The sequence below is a fragment of the Urocampus carinirostris genome, chromosome 10, assembly GCF_059441175.1.
Source record: "Urocampus carinirostris isolate Australia breed hairy pipefish chromosome 10, RoL_Ucar_1.0, whole genome shotgun sequence".
NCBI classification, from domain to species: domain Eukaryota; kingdom Metazoa; phylum Chordata; class Actinopteri; order Syngnathiformes; family Syngnathidae; genus Urocampus; species Urocampus carinirostris.
In genome coordinates this window covers 9,979,499-9,995,806 of record NC_142358.1, presented here as the reverse complement: position 1 = coordinate 9,995,806, position 16,308 = coordinate 9,979,499, and the positions used below count along the sequence as shown (strand labels likewise).

At 36.5% G+C, this 16,308-nt stretch overlaps 1 protein-coding gene across 8 annotated transcripts in view; it reads left to right on the top strand.

The window, feature by feature from the left end:
- Nucleotides 1-747: 747 nt before the first annotated feature.
- gria4a (glutamate receptor, ionotropic, AMPA 4a) overlaps nucleotides 748-16,308 on the top strand; it is a 235,788-nt gene continuing 220,227 nt past the window's right edge. For all 8 annotated transcript variants that reach the window (XR_015851482.1, XM_088345237.1, XM_088345238.1 and 5 more), the window contains exons 1-2: nucleotides 748-1,096; nucleotides 13,094-13,252. Coding sequence is in view for 7 of the 8 variants with exons in the window: in XM_088345237.1 (XP_088201363.1) it covers nucleotides 1,003-1,096; nucleotides 13,094-13,252 (253 nt within the window). In the remaining variant the exon portion in view is untranslated. The remainder of the gene's footprint in view (nucleotides 1,097-13,093; nucleotides 13,253-16,308) is intronic.

Below are 16,308 nucleotides of genomic sequence, written 5' to 3'. Positions count from 1 at the left end.
CATTACCCATAAAACGAACGACCAGGAGCTACAACTGGTGGGAAACCATTACATTTGTGACTCTTATATTCTAATTATCACGGATACCTGAGGATCCCTAAAGTTAGAGTATGGCTAGCTAGCTGCTTTCTGCATTGCTTTCTTTGACTAAAAGGGGAAGCCTTATAACTTTGTTGTAATATTGACAATAAATAAGGACAATAAAGACTATTCATTCAACTGTAATTGTATGTTCTTTGTTTTATTTGTAGATCTATAGTTGTCATTTGGTTACAGTTGTATATATATTATGTTACTGATATAAACCCCCATGCAAAGGGATTGCTGTGAACATAATGTGTTGCCTTCTTTATGAGGTTTATATGAACCGTTTAATTGTTTTCAGTGCCTAACATGTTTTTTTTTGGGGGTCCAATATGTCTCTTTCAACATTATGGCTTGCCACCCCATTTCCCAGTGGAAACAAACTAACGTGTTTCACTCTTTTACTCAATTACACGATAAATTTCTCATCACTTGTGTGGTGGATAAATGCCAAAGATTACAAGCGTGCGCGCAGTGCGTAAACTTAATCCACGACTCCACGTATGAATCCTGTATCAGCAGCAGCCTTTAATGGAAGAAGAAAGTATATGATGTGGAAAGAGAGCGTGAGAGACTGAAAGAAAGGGAGGCAGAGGATGGAGAAAGGAGGGAGGAGGGGCGCGCATGTCCAGTTGCTCCTTGCAGTCTGTTCTCCAAGCTCGCCAATCTTGCAGCGACTTTCCCCACTCCTTGACGTCCTTGTCGTTCCATGTGCACAGGAGGCTCCGTTCTCTCTTGAGCGGACCGAGTGCGCAGAAGGCAGGGGGAGAACCGCAACAAGCCCACCATGGAATAAGGAATATTTTACCACCATTGACAAACCATACAGTAAACGGAGAAAACCTGCGGTCTTCCCCTCCTCTTTTTAGCCCTGTCAATGCATCTCAAGACTTTTTAAGGGGATCTAAGTGAGGAAACATGAGGATTAAGATTTTCTCCTTGCACTTTCTGGGCTTGTGTTCCGTCCTTTGGGGGTTGGCGACGGGAGCGTTCCCCAGCTCAGTGCAGATTGGTGAGTTTCTTTTTCTATTCAGATGTGCAATTTTTATTTTAAAGTCTCTGAGAATAAATTGATGCATGCGACAACCTTGGGCATTGCCTTGGATTTGAACTTAAATACTATTCAAATACATACAATTGATTTGGGTCTGTGTGAGAATATTTAAAAAAGCTTTTTTACCCTCTCCCTTCTTCAGTCTTATCTCTCTTTAGACACTGCAGTATTCCCTCCCTCCCTCTCTCCGTCTTTCTCACCCTCGAGCTGTGTTTTTCTTCCCTTCTTGTGAGAGCAAAAGCGTCTTTTGCGAGCACATCAACTGAAAAAGTGATAAAGTTTGGAAAGCACGGCTCACGGTTTGCGGATGTAGCCACGTGCATGCGCGCACACGCCACAGGCATGCTTGCATCAGATGAGTGATAATGAATTCACTGCATCATTCCCCGTGGGGTGCAGTTGGGAGGTCCTACAATGGGATTCATTTCCTTGATTCTACCCTTACCGATGCCAATAAGGTTAATGTGATCATGATATATATACTTCCCCCTCCTCTTTTCTATTCCTCGTGTGTGCTTTTGCAATTCCCATCTAAAACAGGGGTCGGAACGTATGGCTCGTGAGCCGGATATGGCTTTTTTAATGAGTACACCTGGCTCTGAGGTAAAATAGACTTCATAGTAATCTTCTCAAATACTTTTAGCGTGTGCAAAGACCAAAACAACTACATTAAGCCAAGGGTTTGGTACATAAAATGTGGCAAGATATCACCAAAAAATTTACACTCACGGTGTTGCACTAACAGACCCCATTTTGGCTGTATGTCTCTAGGGAATCCTATATATGGAAGCTCATCAAACAATTTATGTTCACTGTTGAGACACTTTTTGATGAAAACCCACAGAACAAACTGAACAAAAAGCCAAGCACCCAGAGCAGTTTGATTGGGTGAGCAGAAGTTTTGGATGGATCTCCGCACACATAGCGCTTTCGCCTACTACATCTATTTCATTTTCTTTTGCACTATTTTGTGAATTTTTTATAAAAGAACTCTGCTCGCAAATCGTTTTGAAACTATTATTTATGACAAAACTGATGGTCAAAATGAGCCTCGACTATCTTGGGTAACTGCTGGAGGGAGTCAAATTCTAAGTGGTATATTTGACCCAAGCTCTGGTATTATTATCATTTCATAGATGATATCAAATCATCAAACATTACTCTGTGAAATGAAACGTTCTAAAGAATATGTTTTTAATAGGGAGCGGGTTTTGCATTTTTGTTTAATTTTGTATACATAAATATATATATATATATATATATATATATATATATATATATATATATATATATATATATATATAAAATGTCAAATGCAGAGTGTGCTCCCACAACCTGGGGAGTTGTAAAAAAGGCAACTGGTCATTATTCTTGGGGGCAATAACTTACAGGGGACCATTTACCACATTAAAGGATTACATTCTTCATGCGGTTTCAAATCATTTTTTAATGTGCGGCCCATGCATTAAGCATGCATAAAAACAATTGTTCAGATGAGTGCAGGCGCTGCTGATAGGAGCTCAAGGTTCTGCAAACAGATACGCAACCTTTCTGCTTGCTGGGCAACTTATTCAGTCTAAGCTTTGGAGACAGATACCAGCTGTTTAATTTCAAATAGAGCTTTGCTCCGTGTCACATTTAGGCTTGGCATTTATTTAATTTAAAGAAAATACTTTTTACTTGGCACAATAAACGCTAATATTAGGATTATTTGTTGTTCTTTTAGTTTTTATTTGACAAGAGATGCCTCTCTGAAAGCTACCTACAAAAAGTTGGTGACTGACAGGAAATTGGATCTGCACTAAAGGCATGTATGTGTATATATGTATATATGTATACATACACATACATATATAAGGCAAATCTTTGAGATAAACATAGAAAAATAAAAGGTTGCAGAAGAAACTCCTAGCAAGAAGATGACAAATGCGCAGGAATGTAGATGGCACCTTGTCCTCATAATAGCTGCATTCATTATGTGCTGCCAGAAGACTCCTCCCATATCATCGTTTCTCCCTCCCTTCCATCTATCTCATTCTTTTGCTGTTAAAAGTGAACTCAATCACTTTGGTTCCAATCACTTAGTACCTTGGACGCATTGAGCAAATCTCAGAAGTTGATGTAATGGAGAAAAGGTCTTCAACAATCGAAATAGAAACCCAATTAAAGTACTGGGACACACTTATCTATTAATTCATCAAAAAATCAAAAAATAGGGGTCTTATACGTAATTTACCATATTTTCTGAACTATAAGGCGCACCTAAAAAAATTGGCTTAAAATTTGAAAGTAAGCATTATAATCAGGTGCACTTCATATCGGGACACATTTGGAATTACTTCACCATATTTGTGCAATGGTGGCAATGGGTATCAAACCGGGCTTCTAGGGACAATTGGTTGTTCACAATTTTCTATCATTGGTTGCAACGGGAATCAAAGCCGCATTGTGGCGCGAAGAACACCCGATCCGATCATTAGGTGTGAGCAGATCTTTCAAATATCGTTATTAATGATACTAAGCAAGTACTTAGATCGGACTAATATTATTGTCCAGGGATCAAGATTTCGCTCCTCCACCAGTTTCCTCAAAGCGTGGCTTCTCTACGTTGACAACGCAGAGCTTCTCTCTGAAGCAGCGCCCTCGGCCACTCTTCAGTATATGCCCGAGTTAGTGACTGAGCGGCACACTTTTCGCACCTCTCCCTACCTGGCCTGCTGTCACACACAACCTGCAAGGAAGAAGAGTGGGGCAAAATCTACGTGCCCACCCCAACCAGAAGCCTAAAATGAGAGAGGCAAACAGAAAAAGGACAATGACAGAATTTGAGAGGAAAAGTGGTCTGCTGCCACACATTTAAATGATCAATCTATTGTACTTGTTTTTTTTGTATGTGTATTGTAGAGCCATTAAGAAAATCGACACTTTATTTGCGATATTAACTTAATTTTTGAATTACTTTTATATTATACCAATTCTGAAACAAATATTCATAGTTATTTCTTATACTGTTAAAGTTCACAGTGTAACTATTAAATAAAAAAATGTATGTATGTATATATATATATATTGGGATATATATATATATATATATATATATATATATATATATATATATATATATATATATATATATATATATATATATATATATATATATATATATATATATATATATATATATATATCCATCCCAATATATATATATATATATCATGTGATCATGATCATTACATTTCCGTGCTAAGAGTATCGGTATCGGATCAATACTTCCATGAATTTACTTAGATTAGAACGATACAAAAATTCCCAGTATCGCCCACCGCTACCGATCACTAGATCACAAGGGATACAGAGGACACATGAAAAGGCATTAGTTGTTATCTCATTATTGCTCCCTTCTGCGATCCTGTTTTGATTCCTGTTGCAAAAAATGATATGCAACCGTGACCTGTAATATACTCCGACTGATCAATCAATGAACAAATATGGTACTTTTATATTTTTGGGCTGACCGTAGCCCTTGCTGTAGTTTTGATTCCATGCGCCTTATAGTCCCTTTATATGGAAAAAGTACATCACAAGATCATTTTTTGGGAGTGCACCTTATAATCCGGTGTGCCATATTGTGCGAAAATACAGTACTTAGAGGCTGCCGGAGCATGGGTCACAGTAAGGTTGAGCTGCATCAAGATTTCCACAATATAAACATTCTACGGTTATCAAATGAAAAATAAACACAAAGTAATATACGTGAACAAATAAGATATGCACTTTGAATGAAGCATTTTAGCCTTGTATGGGGCCCAGGTGGGTAGGGGTGCCCAAACAATTGCCTGATTTGCTAAACAGGAAACTGCACCTCTAAATATATCCGACCACAGCAGCTCCATAGCAACAGACATCATCACTAGAAAGTGTCTAGTGTGTTGCAACTAATAAATAAGAATGACTAGCCACTATAAGAACGACTATTATAGGGCCACAGCCACTGCATATGAATTGCCAACATTATCATTTGAGGTAGAGCCATTGCATTGCAACTGACATAAATATCATCACAAATAACACAGTAAATGCATTGCCAATAAAATCAACAGTGACCACCATAATTTCTCGTTTATAAACTGCAAGTGACTATAACCCGAACCCAATACATTTCTTAAGGGAAAAAACATTTCGTACATAAGCAACCGCACTTAACAATAAGCCGCGTGTGCTCAAGTTTAAACACAAGACATTTAAAAAGAGTTTCCAAAATTGTAATAGCAAAAATACACAAGGAAAAGGGACACTGCAAAAACAACAAAGCAGCAACACAAGTGAGACAGCGCTAACAGGTCTGGTTAAAAAAAGACACTCTGGTAAAAGTCAATGAGGAGCAGCAACAGAAGTATTGTAACGCAGCAAAAAACAGCAGCAACACAAGAAACAGAGTGCTAATGCTAATTTTATTCATGCATAAAGCGCCTTACTGTATGTGACACCTGGTTTTTATTGCCTTTGTGACTTGTATCTTTCACAACCCGTTTCACTCTTACCTTTTCTGCTCTAGCACCCCTGGGGGCTGTTAGAATAATACCGACATTATATGCTTGTCTGTAAAGCAGAAGTTACAGTCCATAGTCCAGGAATAACAGTAGTAAATATGAAAATAAAAACAAGAGAACCACAGCATATCAACTACAATAAACGAAAAATGAGTGCCTTTCACAAAGGTACTGTGGGATTTCCAGGCACGTTTGTTTGCCTGTCAGTTGACCGAAAGAGCAATAATAACAAAATATTTTAATGTTGTTTAGGTTTTTTTGGAGACAGATTCACTAATATCAACGATATTCTACTTGCTGACGCCATCTTCTGGCTGAAATCCTCATCAAAGTCACTGTCAAACCTGCGTGTGTGTTGCCGATCAATATTAGATGCGCTAGAATGAACTTTTTTTTTTCTTTTTGGGGGTTTGGGTTAACATTTGTACTTTTAACATTTTCATCTTCAAATAAATGAAAACCACGCGAGTGAAATCCATCTCCTCCAACTACTCCCCCCCTCTTCATTTTGTCTTGGATAGAAGTTACGTCGACAGTACTTCCCTTCAGTGCAGTGGGCGCGTGCGAGAAATTAGGGAGATGCTGTGTGTGCAGGGTTTTGCCCACCCAATCAAATCCATCCAATCGTTCTCTGCTCCTACCTGCTCTGTGTACTTGGCTGGCATTTTGGGAGTTAACAGTTTCTTCTGTAGGTTTTCATCATAAAGTGTCTCAACAGTAGACATACATTGTTTAATGAACTTCCTCACAAAGGATTCCTTAGCATTATACAGTAAAAACGGGGTCTGTGGGTGTGACAATAAACTGTAGTGGAAACTGTGCCGTTTATATATGGACCAAAACCACCCTCACCACAAGCGCTACATTGGCTTTGCATGTGCTGAACTCAGTTAAGGGCATATTTGATTTGGAGCAACACAGATAAAATTTGCATGAGGAAACTTATCTACAAGACACTCATGAAAAGAGTCATATATGGCTAACAAGCCAGAGGTTCCCGGCCCTTCATAACATAGAAACTAAAATAAATCAAAGCGCTGTACAACTGCTCCCTTTAATAAGTGATTATAAACCTTACAAAAACAAAGTGGCACCTATTTGCTCACAGCAAGACAGGGTATGTAGACTAAAAACAAACATACTTTGTATAAACAAGTTTAGTCTTTTTACCCTGAGAACAACACATCAATTCCTTCACATCCTTCTTAGTTCTTTCTGCACTTGACACAATGCGCACCAAGAAATATCGAGGACAGCATTAGCTACAATACGTAGTCGTCTGCTACCAGTGACCGAGATGATCCGGATTACTGATGAAATGGAGGGAAACTCAGACGTTCGTTTTTCCCTTTATCCTCTTTAATATTTTTCCATGGTATCAACTAAGAATCCGGTTCACTTTGTGTCCACACCTGTTGTGTGCAGAGAACGGATGTTCAGTGTAACAAAACAATGGTCCGTGCGCACACTTTGGTAACGATGGGGCCACTGCCCCCTACCATAATGAAGTTCAACTGCAATTTGTTCTTAAAATATAAAAAAAACAAGAAAGAAGGAACAGGGAAGTATGTCGCCAGAGTTCACATGCACCCCTGGGGTGCGCGTTTTACTATTTGAGAATCATTACCTTAGAGCAAGGGTGAGCACACTTTTGGATCGCGGGCAACATTGGGGTAAAACAATCATCATAGGGGCTAAATTAGAGAGATGGGGTGTAATTTATTTGATACAGTCTGTGATTCGATACCTTGGCATTACATAAGGAAACAAGGCCTATACATTTTTTCTCAATAACTACTTGCAGAAATGTACATGATAAATTTAATTTGATATTTGTTTAAAAATGGACTATTTAATTTAACTGATTTGAAACACCAAGAATAAAGGCAAATGCATATTTTCATCGCTTTAAAAGTGAAACATTTTTTAATATGCGTTGAAACACTCAAAATAATTTAAGCCTAGCTCATATTTTTTTCCGTGAGAAATTCAATTAATGTTTGAAAATAAATGTAAATAATGTCTAAACGACAACTATAATACATTATATTGTACAATGGGAAACAAACTGATAAAAATATCAAATACTTGTACTATTTTACTGATTCAGAACTAAAGTCAAGCGAGACAAACAAAAAAAGCAGCAATTTAACACTAATATAAATACTATATCACAAGGCATACAAGACACCAAGAATACCTACCATTGCACGATATTTTTTAAAAATGTACTGAATCTAATCTTACAGTCCTCTAACACTATGACTATAGTGTTAGTAACACAATGTTAACAAATCACCAGAAAAAAAAGGGATGAAGCCAAGAATAATGGTAGGCCACTTCTCCAAATAACTTTGGACGCTCTTTTATCAATCATTTAAACTCATTTTTATGTCTTAAATCATTTGGGAGTTATTTATTCTCTACTCAGAATTAATATGCATTTGACATTTCCTGAAGTAATTTTTGTTTACTCTCCAGCACCAATGCATTCTACTATATCAGGGGTCCCAAACCCGCGGCCGGCAGGCCATTGCGGTTTGCAGGACAATAGTGTTTTGCCATTTACTGCTTGCGTAATTTGATGCTGCAATATGGATGCTGCTTCGTTGCTAGTCATTTAAAATCCACATGCTAATGTTTTGAGATTGATGTTCGTGTTATTATAACTTTATAACTTTCAACAAATTAGCTGATTTGAATAATCACTTTTGCAATGTAATTGCAAAATATTTTCCTTAAATTGAAAGGCAAAAAGAGGAAAGAGTATCACCACTGTTGAACTAAAATTTAAAGGACAGTGAATGCACCTTGCACATAATTTTGGGTGAGTTTCTGCCTATCAGCCAAGTTTATAAATCGGATTTTTTCACGCACATATTTAGGTTTTTTGGTATTATCGGTTGTGTTGTTTACTTTATATATTATGAAATGATTTTCCTAATAATGTTATTAGAAAATAAATAGAAAAATCTTCAAGAACAATGGAATGTCTTGGTTGGACCTTTACTAGTAGTGGTAGTGTACTTCAGGAAGACTTTCACTCCAGCGGCCCCCCATTAAGTCAAGTCACATTTATTTATATAGCCCTTAATCACAAAAATGTCTCAAAGGACTGCACAGGATTACAGTTACACAATTACCTGATCTTAAACCAACATTAAATTGAGTTTGAGACCCTTGCTCTATATCATGGGACATTTTTATCATTATTTTCTATGCAAATTTATGGAATGAGACCAGACAGGACGGGATCGGACATGATATGATTGAACGGGCAAGTCACGAATGCCCAATGAGAGCTAATGACCGGCCACACCCAAAAAAGTTAAATAAAGTACACTAATACAAAGAAATACAGTTATTAAGTATATGTGTCAAGATAATGGATACATTTGTGGAGCTATAAAATACATGATTCACACTGGATTTTGTTTTTTAATGATACTTGAGAAATCGGAAAATTGTCTTTGAAAGTCGTTAAAAGTGCTTGGATTTGGCTATGAAAATCTGTAAGAACCCTGTATGTTGCATTATTTTCATTATCCTCTGTTAAACCTTTTTATATAGGCTATATTGCCATTCCATTAATTTCTCTTGACTTACAATTGTAAGTCATTTTACAGTCGAGTCCATTTTTTATAATAGTTTTTCAATGTATTGCCTTGTGTTTTATTGCTATGCCAATTAAGAATGTTTGTCAAATTGCCATCGGATCTTTGATGAATATGTATATCATTGATGTTTTTGAGATGCTAAAAAGTAATGCAAGAATGTGCAAAGATGGTATCAAATGATTCTTTGAAAAGAGTAATAGAGTATATGTAGGTCCCTTACTTATGTTCCTTGTCAAAGAAAGATAAGTTTGTTTATGATAAATCCCGAAATGTTTAAGAATTAAAATTAGAATGGTCTATATTCTTCTTGATAGCAACGTTGTGAACATTGTTTACTACGAAATAAAAAAAGAAAAGACTTATAAGCGAAAAAGGCAAAAAAATGGTCTCTGAGGTTTAAAACCGAAAATCGAACTTGTGCATCCCGCACGGCAGGTCAAATACATACCACGAAACCACAGAATACATTTCTTGGATCTTCCAAAATATAATCAATTTTTTGAGCCGGTGCACAATATGCCATGCTTTTTCCCTTTAAGTGCTTGTGTAATTTTTTTACTCTTACTCTCTTTCACGTCTTCACAACACTCCATGAGGTGCTGTTACTCAGTGCCAATAAAACACGATGGGCAACACTTTCCATTCCTGATCCGAGATCCTGAACTCGAGTCGATTTAAAGATGTTGTGGATATACATTTATCCCAAATATCTACAGATGGCTTGGCATGGCTGTGCCTCTTCATCTTTGGATGGAAAACGTAATTAAAAATACAAACTGATTTCAATTGAAACGTACCACCTTTGGTCTGAAACGTAGCAGGGTCAGTAAAACAAGAACATGTAGAAAATAATGGTACTTATTTTTCTATTTGTGCTAAACAAACAACCGATGGCCCCGTCTGCAGCCTGGTGGTTGCTGATTGATTAACGGGACGTTTGGTGATTATGTCAAGTCAACTATGTTTGTTGATCTCCTGTGTTTATACTACAATTGAATTTATACTAATGATATGAGTCAAATTTACTTTTGTTTCACGTCGTTAGCATGGTTTGCAGAGATAGTCAGATTACCATGTCACCAGCACAGCACATAAAAGGATCCCCCCTGGGACTCCTTGAGAAATTATAATAGCTTTTCTTTGCCTCCACTTTGCGGCGCTCGGCTCCTTACTGCCACCGAGGCTCTAATGTTTTCTTCACACTGGATATCCCGCTCCTTTTGCATCCGCTTCATATTTTTTTGGGTAGATTGATTTTGTCTCATTTTTTATCTGTTATCACTCTCTCATTGAGGCAGAGGGGTTCCAAGCACCTCATTTGAAAAGGCCAAATGACAATTTGTATCCACATCATCATCCTTATTTTCGGTGTCTGGCCTCTGCTCCTCCCTTACGCAATTGACATTTTTGTTACTTCCTCTACAGCTTAATATATTTTTGTCCACAGACCACTGACAGCTTGGCCATTTCTAATAGTTTTTCCTTATTACAATTTAGTGCTCCATTTTTGACTACGTAAATGAAACGCGTGATGGGATTGATATCCATTCAGGGTGAGCGGATTGAGCCAAATACCGATATTATCGGTACTGAGTGAGTATTTGGATCAGATGGTTACTATTGTCTAAAGATTGATACTATTTTCTCAATTTAACTCTGACTATAATAATGTTGTTAGTGTGTAATAAGATTATACATACACATGGTTCTCGTGGATCCTTGAAAAATCTCAAAAGGCATTGAATTCATGATTCTAAAAATAAGGCCTTAAAATGTGTTAAATCAAATTTTCCAAGGTCTTAAAACTGTGACCACATTTATAAAATTGATATTTGTTTAAACTAAAAAAAATAATAGTATTTATCATTTGTATTTTTCAATAATTTACTGATTTACTTTCGTGACCACAATAACAGAAGTTCAGTGATGTAGTTTCAGTCGGGCATTTAAGAGCAGTCTCAAGTTTTAGGTCCTCCCACAATACACATCAACTTCAGACAGATACATTTACTTCACACTATGGGAAAGTGTACATTTAATTAGATGTGGCTGTCCGAAGAACATTTTTCACGATGGCTAAAAGCTGTGTCAGGTAATGTGTAAGAGGCACAATGTTTTATGTTCAAGAAGAATTTAGGGTTTTTGTATTGTTTGTTTCAAATGTTTGTTTTGTCGACTTTGTCTTAAAAAGTCTTGAATGTAACTTTCCTTAAGCTGTAGGAATCCTGAAACGTTGATTTTAAATTCGGTCCAATTGTGGTTACACTTCATTTGCACTAGTGATTTTATTTTCAAAATATTTTGCAATGTGATATCGGAGATTCGATCTGCAACCTCAGTGGAAATGTTTAAATCTAAGCTTATAACACACTACTATTCTATGGCATACGAATAACCTATATTTTGTGTTAACAATATTTGTGTATTTTTTGCCCTCATGTAGGTTTTAGATCAGGGGATCGTGTCATAATAGTCTGTGGTTTGCAAAAATCTGTGATCTGTGCAGGCCTTTTGAGACTTTTTGTGATTAAGGGCTATACAAATAAACATGACTTGACTTGACTTTACTCAATGTAAGGTACCATATTTTCAGAATATAGGATTTTATAACGTACCTTCAAAGATAACCTCCGGGTGAAAGATTTTCTTTTACATAAAAGGTGCAATGAATTGTAAGGCGCGTGCGAATAAAACAGAAAGAAACAACACATTTTATAGAACATAAATATTAGGGAATCTGGTTTTACTCACTAAAATAAATCGAATTAATTCATAAATTGTTACCATATGTATAAGAATTTTGTTGTTAGTTTGCATTGCCGCATCTATTTACCGTATTTCCGTCTCAACAAAATAGCACTGGATTATAAGGTGCTTTTGAATTTCTGGCAAATATTGGATTTTAGGGTCTGCCTAACTCTGGAAAAGTATTTGAGTTGTTATACAATATTTGCATTTTTGTTAAATTGCTGCACTTTTGGTTTGACTCTTTTGATTTTTGTTGTAAAAGAGTTATTGCCGTTTAAGTATTTCGGTTTTTACTTTTACTTTTTTACACCCTACAGAGAGCAAAAAGCAATAAGCAATACAGTAAAAATGTTACAGTTCCTGACCAAAAACCTCTAAATCTGTCGCAATGGCAACAGACACACATTTGTTATTTTGTTTTTGTTTGATTCCTTTGACTTTTTCTGTGCAACAGTTGTTGTAGTCAATATATGTTATTATTATTATTTTTTACACTATTTACACTTAGACTTAATTTTCAAAATATAGTGCAATGGAAGGTGTTATGGTTGTCATGTTGACTGTTATAAATGTATTTTTCTTACATTGCTGCTTTTTCTGGTGGACTCTATTGAATTTTGTTCTGAGACAGTTTTAATAGAACTATTTATATATTTTTATACGGTTAAAGTTTGCATTGTAGCTATTAAGAATAGACCATTTTATGATGATTTTTTTATGGTAATGTTAAACTATCTCAAGGGGGATTCAAATATTCTATGATCATGAGATTTCCAAGCACAAAGTATCAGAATCGGATCTGTATCATCCGGTACTACCTTCCATTTACTTGGATGGGTAGGATACAAAATACCCCAATATGGCCCACAATCCATCGATTTACTTTAATAGTATCATATGTGAGCTGAAAGACAAGTGACATTTTTCTTACAAATGGTAATGAAGATCTTTTTATTCTCTCTCTCCTGTTGTCATACTATCAATCTTTCACATCCCTGTCTTTCTCCTCTCCATCACCTTTCCTTTGTCTTTCTCCTTAGGCGGATTGTTCATAAGGAATACTGATCAGGAGTACACAGCCTTTCGACTGGCCATCTTTCTGCACAACACCAGCCCCAATGCAACAGAAGCCCCTTTCAACCTGGTCCCTCATGTTGACAATATAGAGACAGCCAACAGTTTTGCGGTCACCAATGCTTGTGAGTAACAAAGTAATCCCTGCGCTTTGCACACTATTTCTTTTGTATTTTATATTCAAAATTTCCATATGTTAAACACATTTATTAAGTGCTGACGGAATGAGATGCAATGAAACCTTGTTTTTTGTATGTGTAAATTGGAGGCATCAACCATTTAAATTTTAGCAAAGAGGTTACGTGGTAGAAAAAAAAAAGACTTTATGGGCTGGGAATCTTTGGGTCACAATTAGATCATTTTTAAGATTCAGGGGGGGAATTAATTGGTTATGAAATAATAAGTGATGCCTTATTTTCTTAGTATTTTCCCCTCAGTAATATTCAATCTTTTAGTGTTTATTAAATATGCACATGTAACAAAGTAAAACAATAATCTAATTGATTCCCACTTGAGAGTTTTCTAACTCAGTGAATCGCATGCAAACTGGAAAGTAACGAAATAGCACAACACTAAATTACGTGCAAATGACGACTTTAATACCTGAAGCTTAAAAAACACTTGTGCTTCTTTTTTTTGTTAGTTTTTTACCTGAACTTGAGATTTTCACTGTCGATTTTCATATATATTATAGAAAGGAGTTCAAGCGTATTTAAATCCTGCAGACACTCAGGTGTAGTGAAAGGAATACCGGCAGTTTTTCGAGTCTTTCAGCTCGGCTCACTAAAAAGTGTCAGCTCTTTCGGCTCCCAAACCATTCTCGTATGTTTTTGTTGTTGCTCTTATCTATATTTAAGCATTCATTAGGTAACATTATGCACAAATTAACTTACGGTTTAGCTATTTAATGTGTCTGTACAATTCGGCTAATATCCCAATTCAAGACGTACCAAAAGTAAATTGAATGCTGTTCTTGAACCATTTAGAGACTATGGATGGTTTTGGTCTCTTTTGAAAAGTAGGACTTTCAAATTGTGTCCCAAACTGAAATAATCACTGTAAGTGTGACTAACATCGAGTAATCTGAGTTGTAACACACAGAAATGGAAGGTTTTGAGTTTTGCTTGAATTTTTTTGCAAATAAATAGCTGCAGATGAGTGTAGCATAGGCACATTAGGTGGACACCTGTTGAGACAATAGCTTGAAGCTTTACCTCGTACTTGGTCGGATTTGATCACAATCTGAAAAACTAAACATTGTATTTTTCACATTTTACTAAGGGTAGGTTTGGGCGGTTCCAAAAGTGGCCATTTGGAGACGACCACATTACGACACTAAAACCTTACCAAATTTGTATTTTACCTTGGCCAATTTCTTAAGACTTTGTGAAAGAGTGATTACCTGTCTGTGTGTTTCAACTCAGATTACTCAATGTCAGTAACGCTTGCAGTGATTATTTCAGTTTGGGACAAATCTTCTGAGTCTTACTTTTCAAAACTGTCCATATTCTCCAAACAGTTTAAGAACAGCATTCAGTTTACTTCGGGTAGGTCTTGAATTTGGATTTAAGGGGAATTGTGCAGAAACATTAAGAGGTTCATAGATATTTAATTAAAAAGCAAAACGAGTGAAACAACTCTTTGGTGTATCTGATGAAGAATCAGACTTTGAAGGACAATAAAAAAATAAATTGTAAATTTGATGTCGGTATTCTGAAGAAGAGGATTGTATTCATAGTTTACGTTGTCAATAAATGGTTTTAATGATTGCCGCATGTATTCAACGTGTGTCACCCTCAATGCTTGATTTAAACTAAGAAAACGTGAAACTAAAAGTTATATAGAATGTACGATATGCACATGCATTATACACGTATAAGTATGTAAATCACGTGAGAATAAGAAGCATCTCAAAGGGAGCTGACTCTTGATGGGTTGTTTACTTAAAAGAGCCGTTACGTTTGTGAATTTCACATCACTAAAACAGAGGGATGGCTTGTTACAGGTGCTTTTCTTTTTTGTTTTTTTTTAAACCGGCAGCTAACCTTTAGTTTCAAATCATTGGTGAAAAAAAGCACAGTTGGTAACAGATGTTTTGGTTAAGAAGGACATCAATGCTCCACGTCTGGGTGAGTGCGATCATATTGCCTTAATCAGCGCATCCATAAATTCTATTTTAGGTAGATTACCTTTGGAATGGTCTCACTGACCAGGGATCAACCTTTTAATATGGTAATAGTTTTCAATGTGTTTCCTCAAATGATTACAGGTAGCCAGGTAACACAGTCAAACTTCTCAGTGGGGTATTTTTTTTTAGCAACACGCCGCTTTTCATATAATGTCACTTTTGTCTAGTCGTGTAGTGTTGGGAAAGAGGACGTGAACGGAACAGCTCAGTCTTGCAGGGTTTAACTCACAAGATGGCAAGATGGCGTGCGTTTCTCGTTGGCCATGGCCCTTTTTTGTGTTAGGGCATAACAATTTCCGTGTCAAGCAACATAGAGAGTTCGCAATGATCACTCTGCATTTGTGCAGATTTGTGCATTTGAGTATCACATACGTGTATCGTGCTGTCTCTGCAGCTTGGCATGGTGGCGTGACGATTTCCATTTTGCCCGACACTGTCAGTTGGTTTGACTATGTCTGTCCTTCATTTGGGATGATGCAATAGCATCATGAAATATTTTTTTCCATGTTTTTAATCCCATCATAAAGGAGTTCTGTGTGGATTGACCGAAACGCCTGTGTGTATTGATTTCCTTTCTGGTTATCTAAGGCTAATCCTTCAATGGCTTTTTTTGACAGATGTTTTGATTTAGAACGACATCCATGCACTATGTCTGAGTAAGTGCGATGGTGTTGCTTAATCAGCGTGTCGATAAATTATATTTAAAGTAGAATAACTTTGGAATGTTATCACTGACCTGGGATTACCCTCTTAAATTATGGTAATCATTTTTAATGTGTTGTTGAATGGAAGCTATCCGGATGGGGCTATCTATTTTGGTCAATCTAGAATTCTTTAACACAAAACGAAAGGCCAGTGTCCGAAAACATGCATTCGTGACAGTTTATCGATTCTTGAAAATAACCCTGTAAACTTTCTAGAATGTTTACTGTTTTTGATTTACAATTCATGCCCAAACCAAAATGTCAACAATTTAGAGGCGGAGTCCGTCAT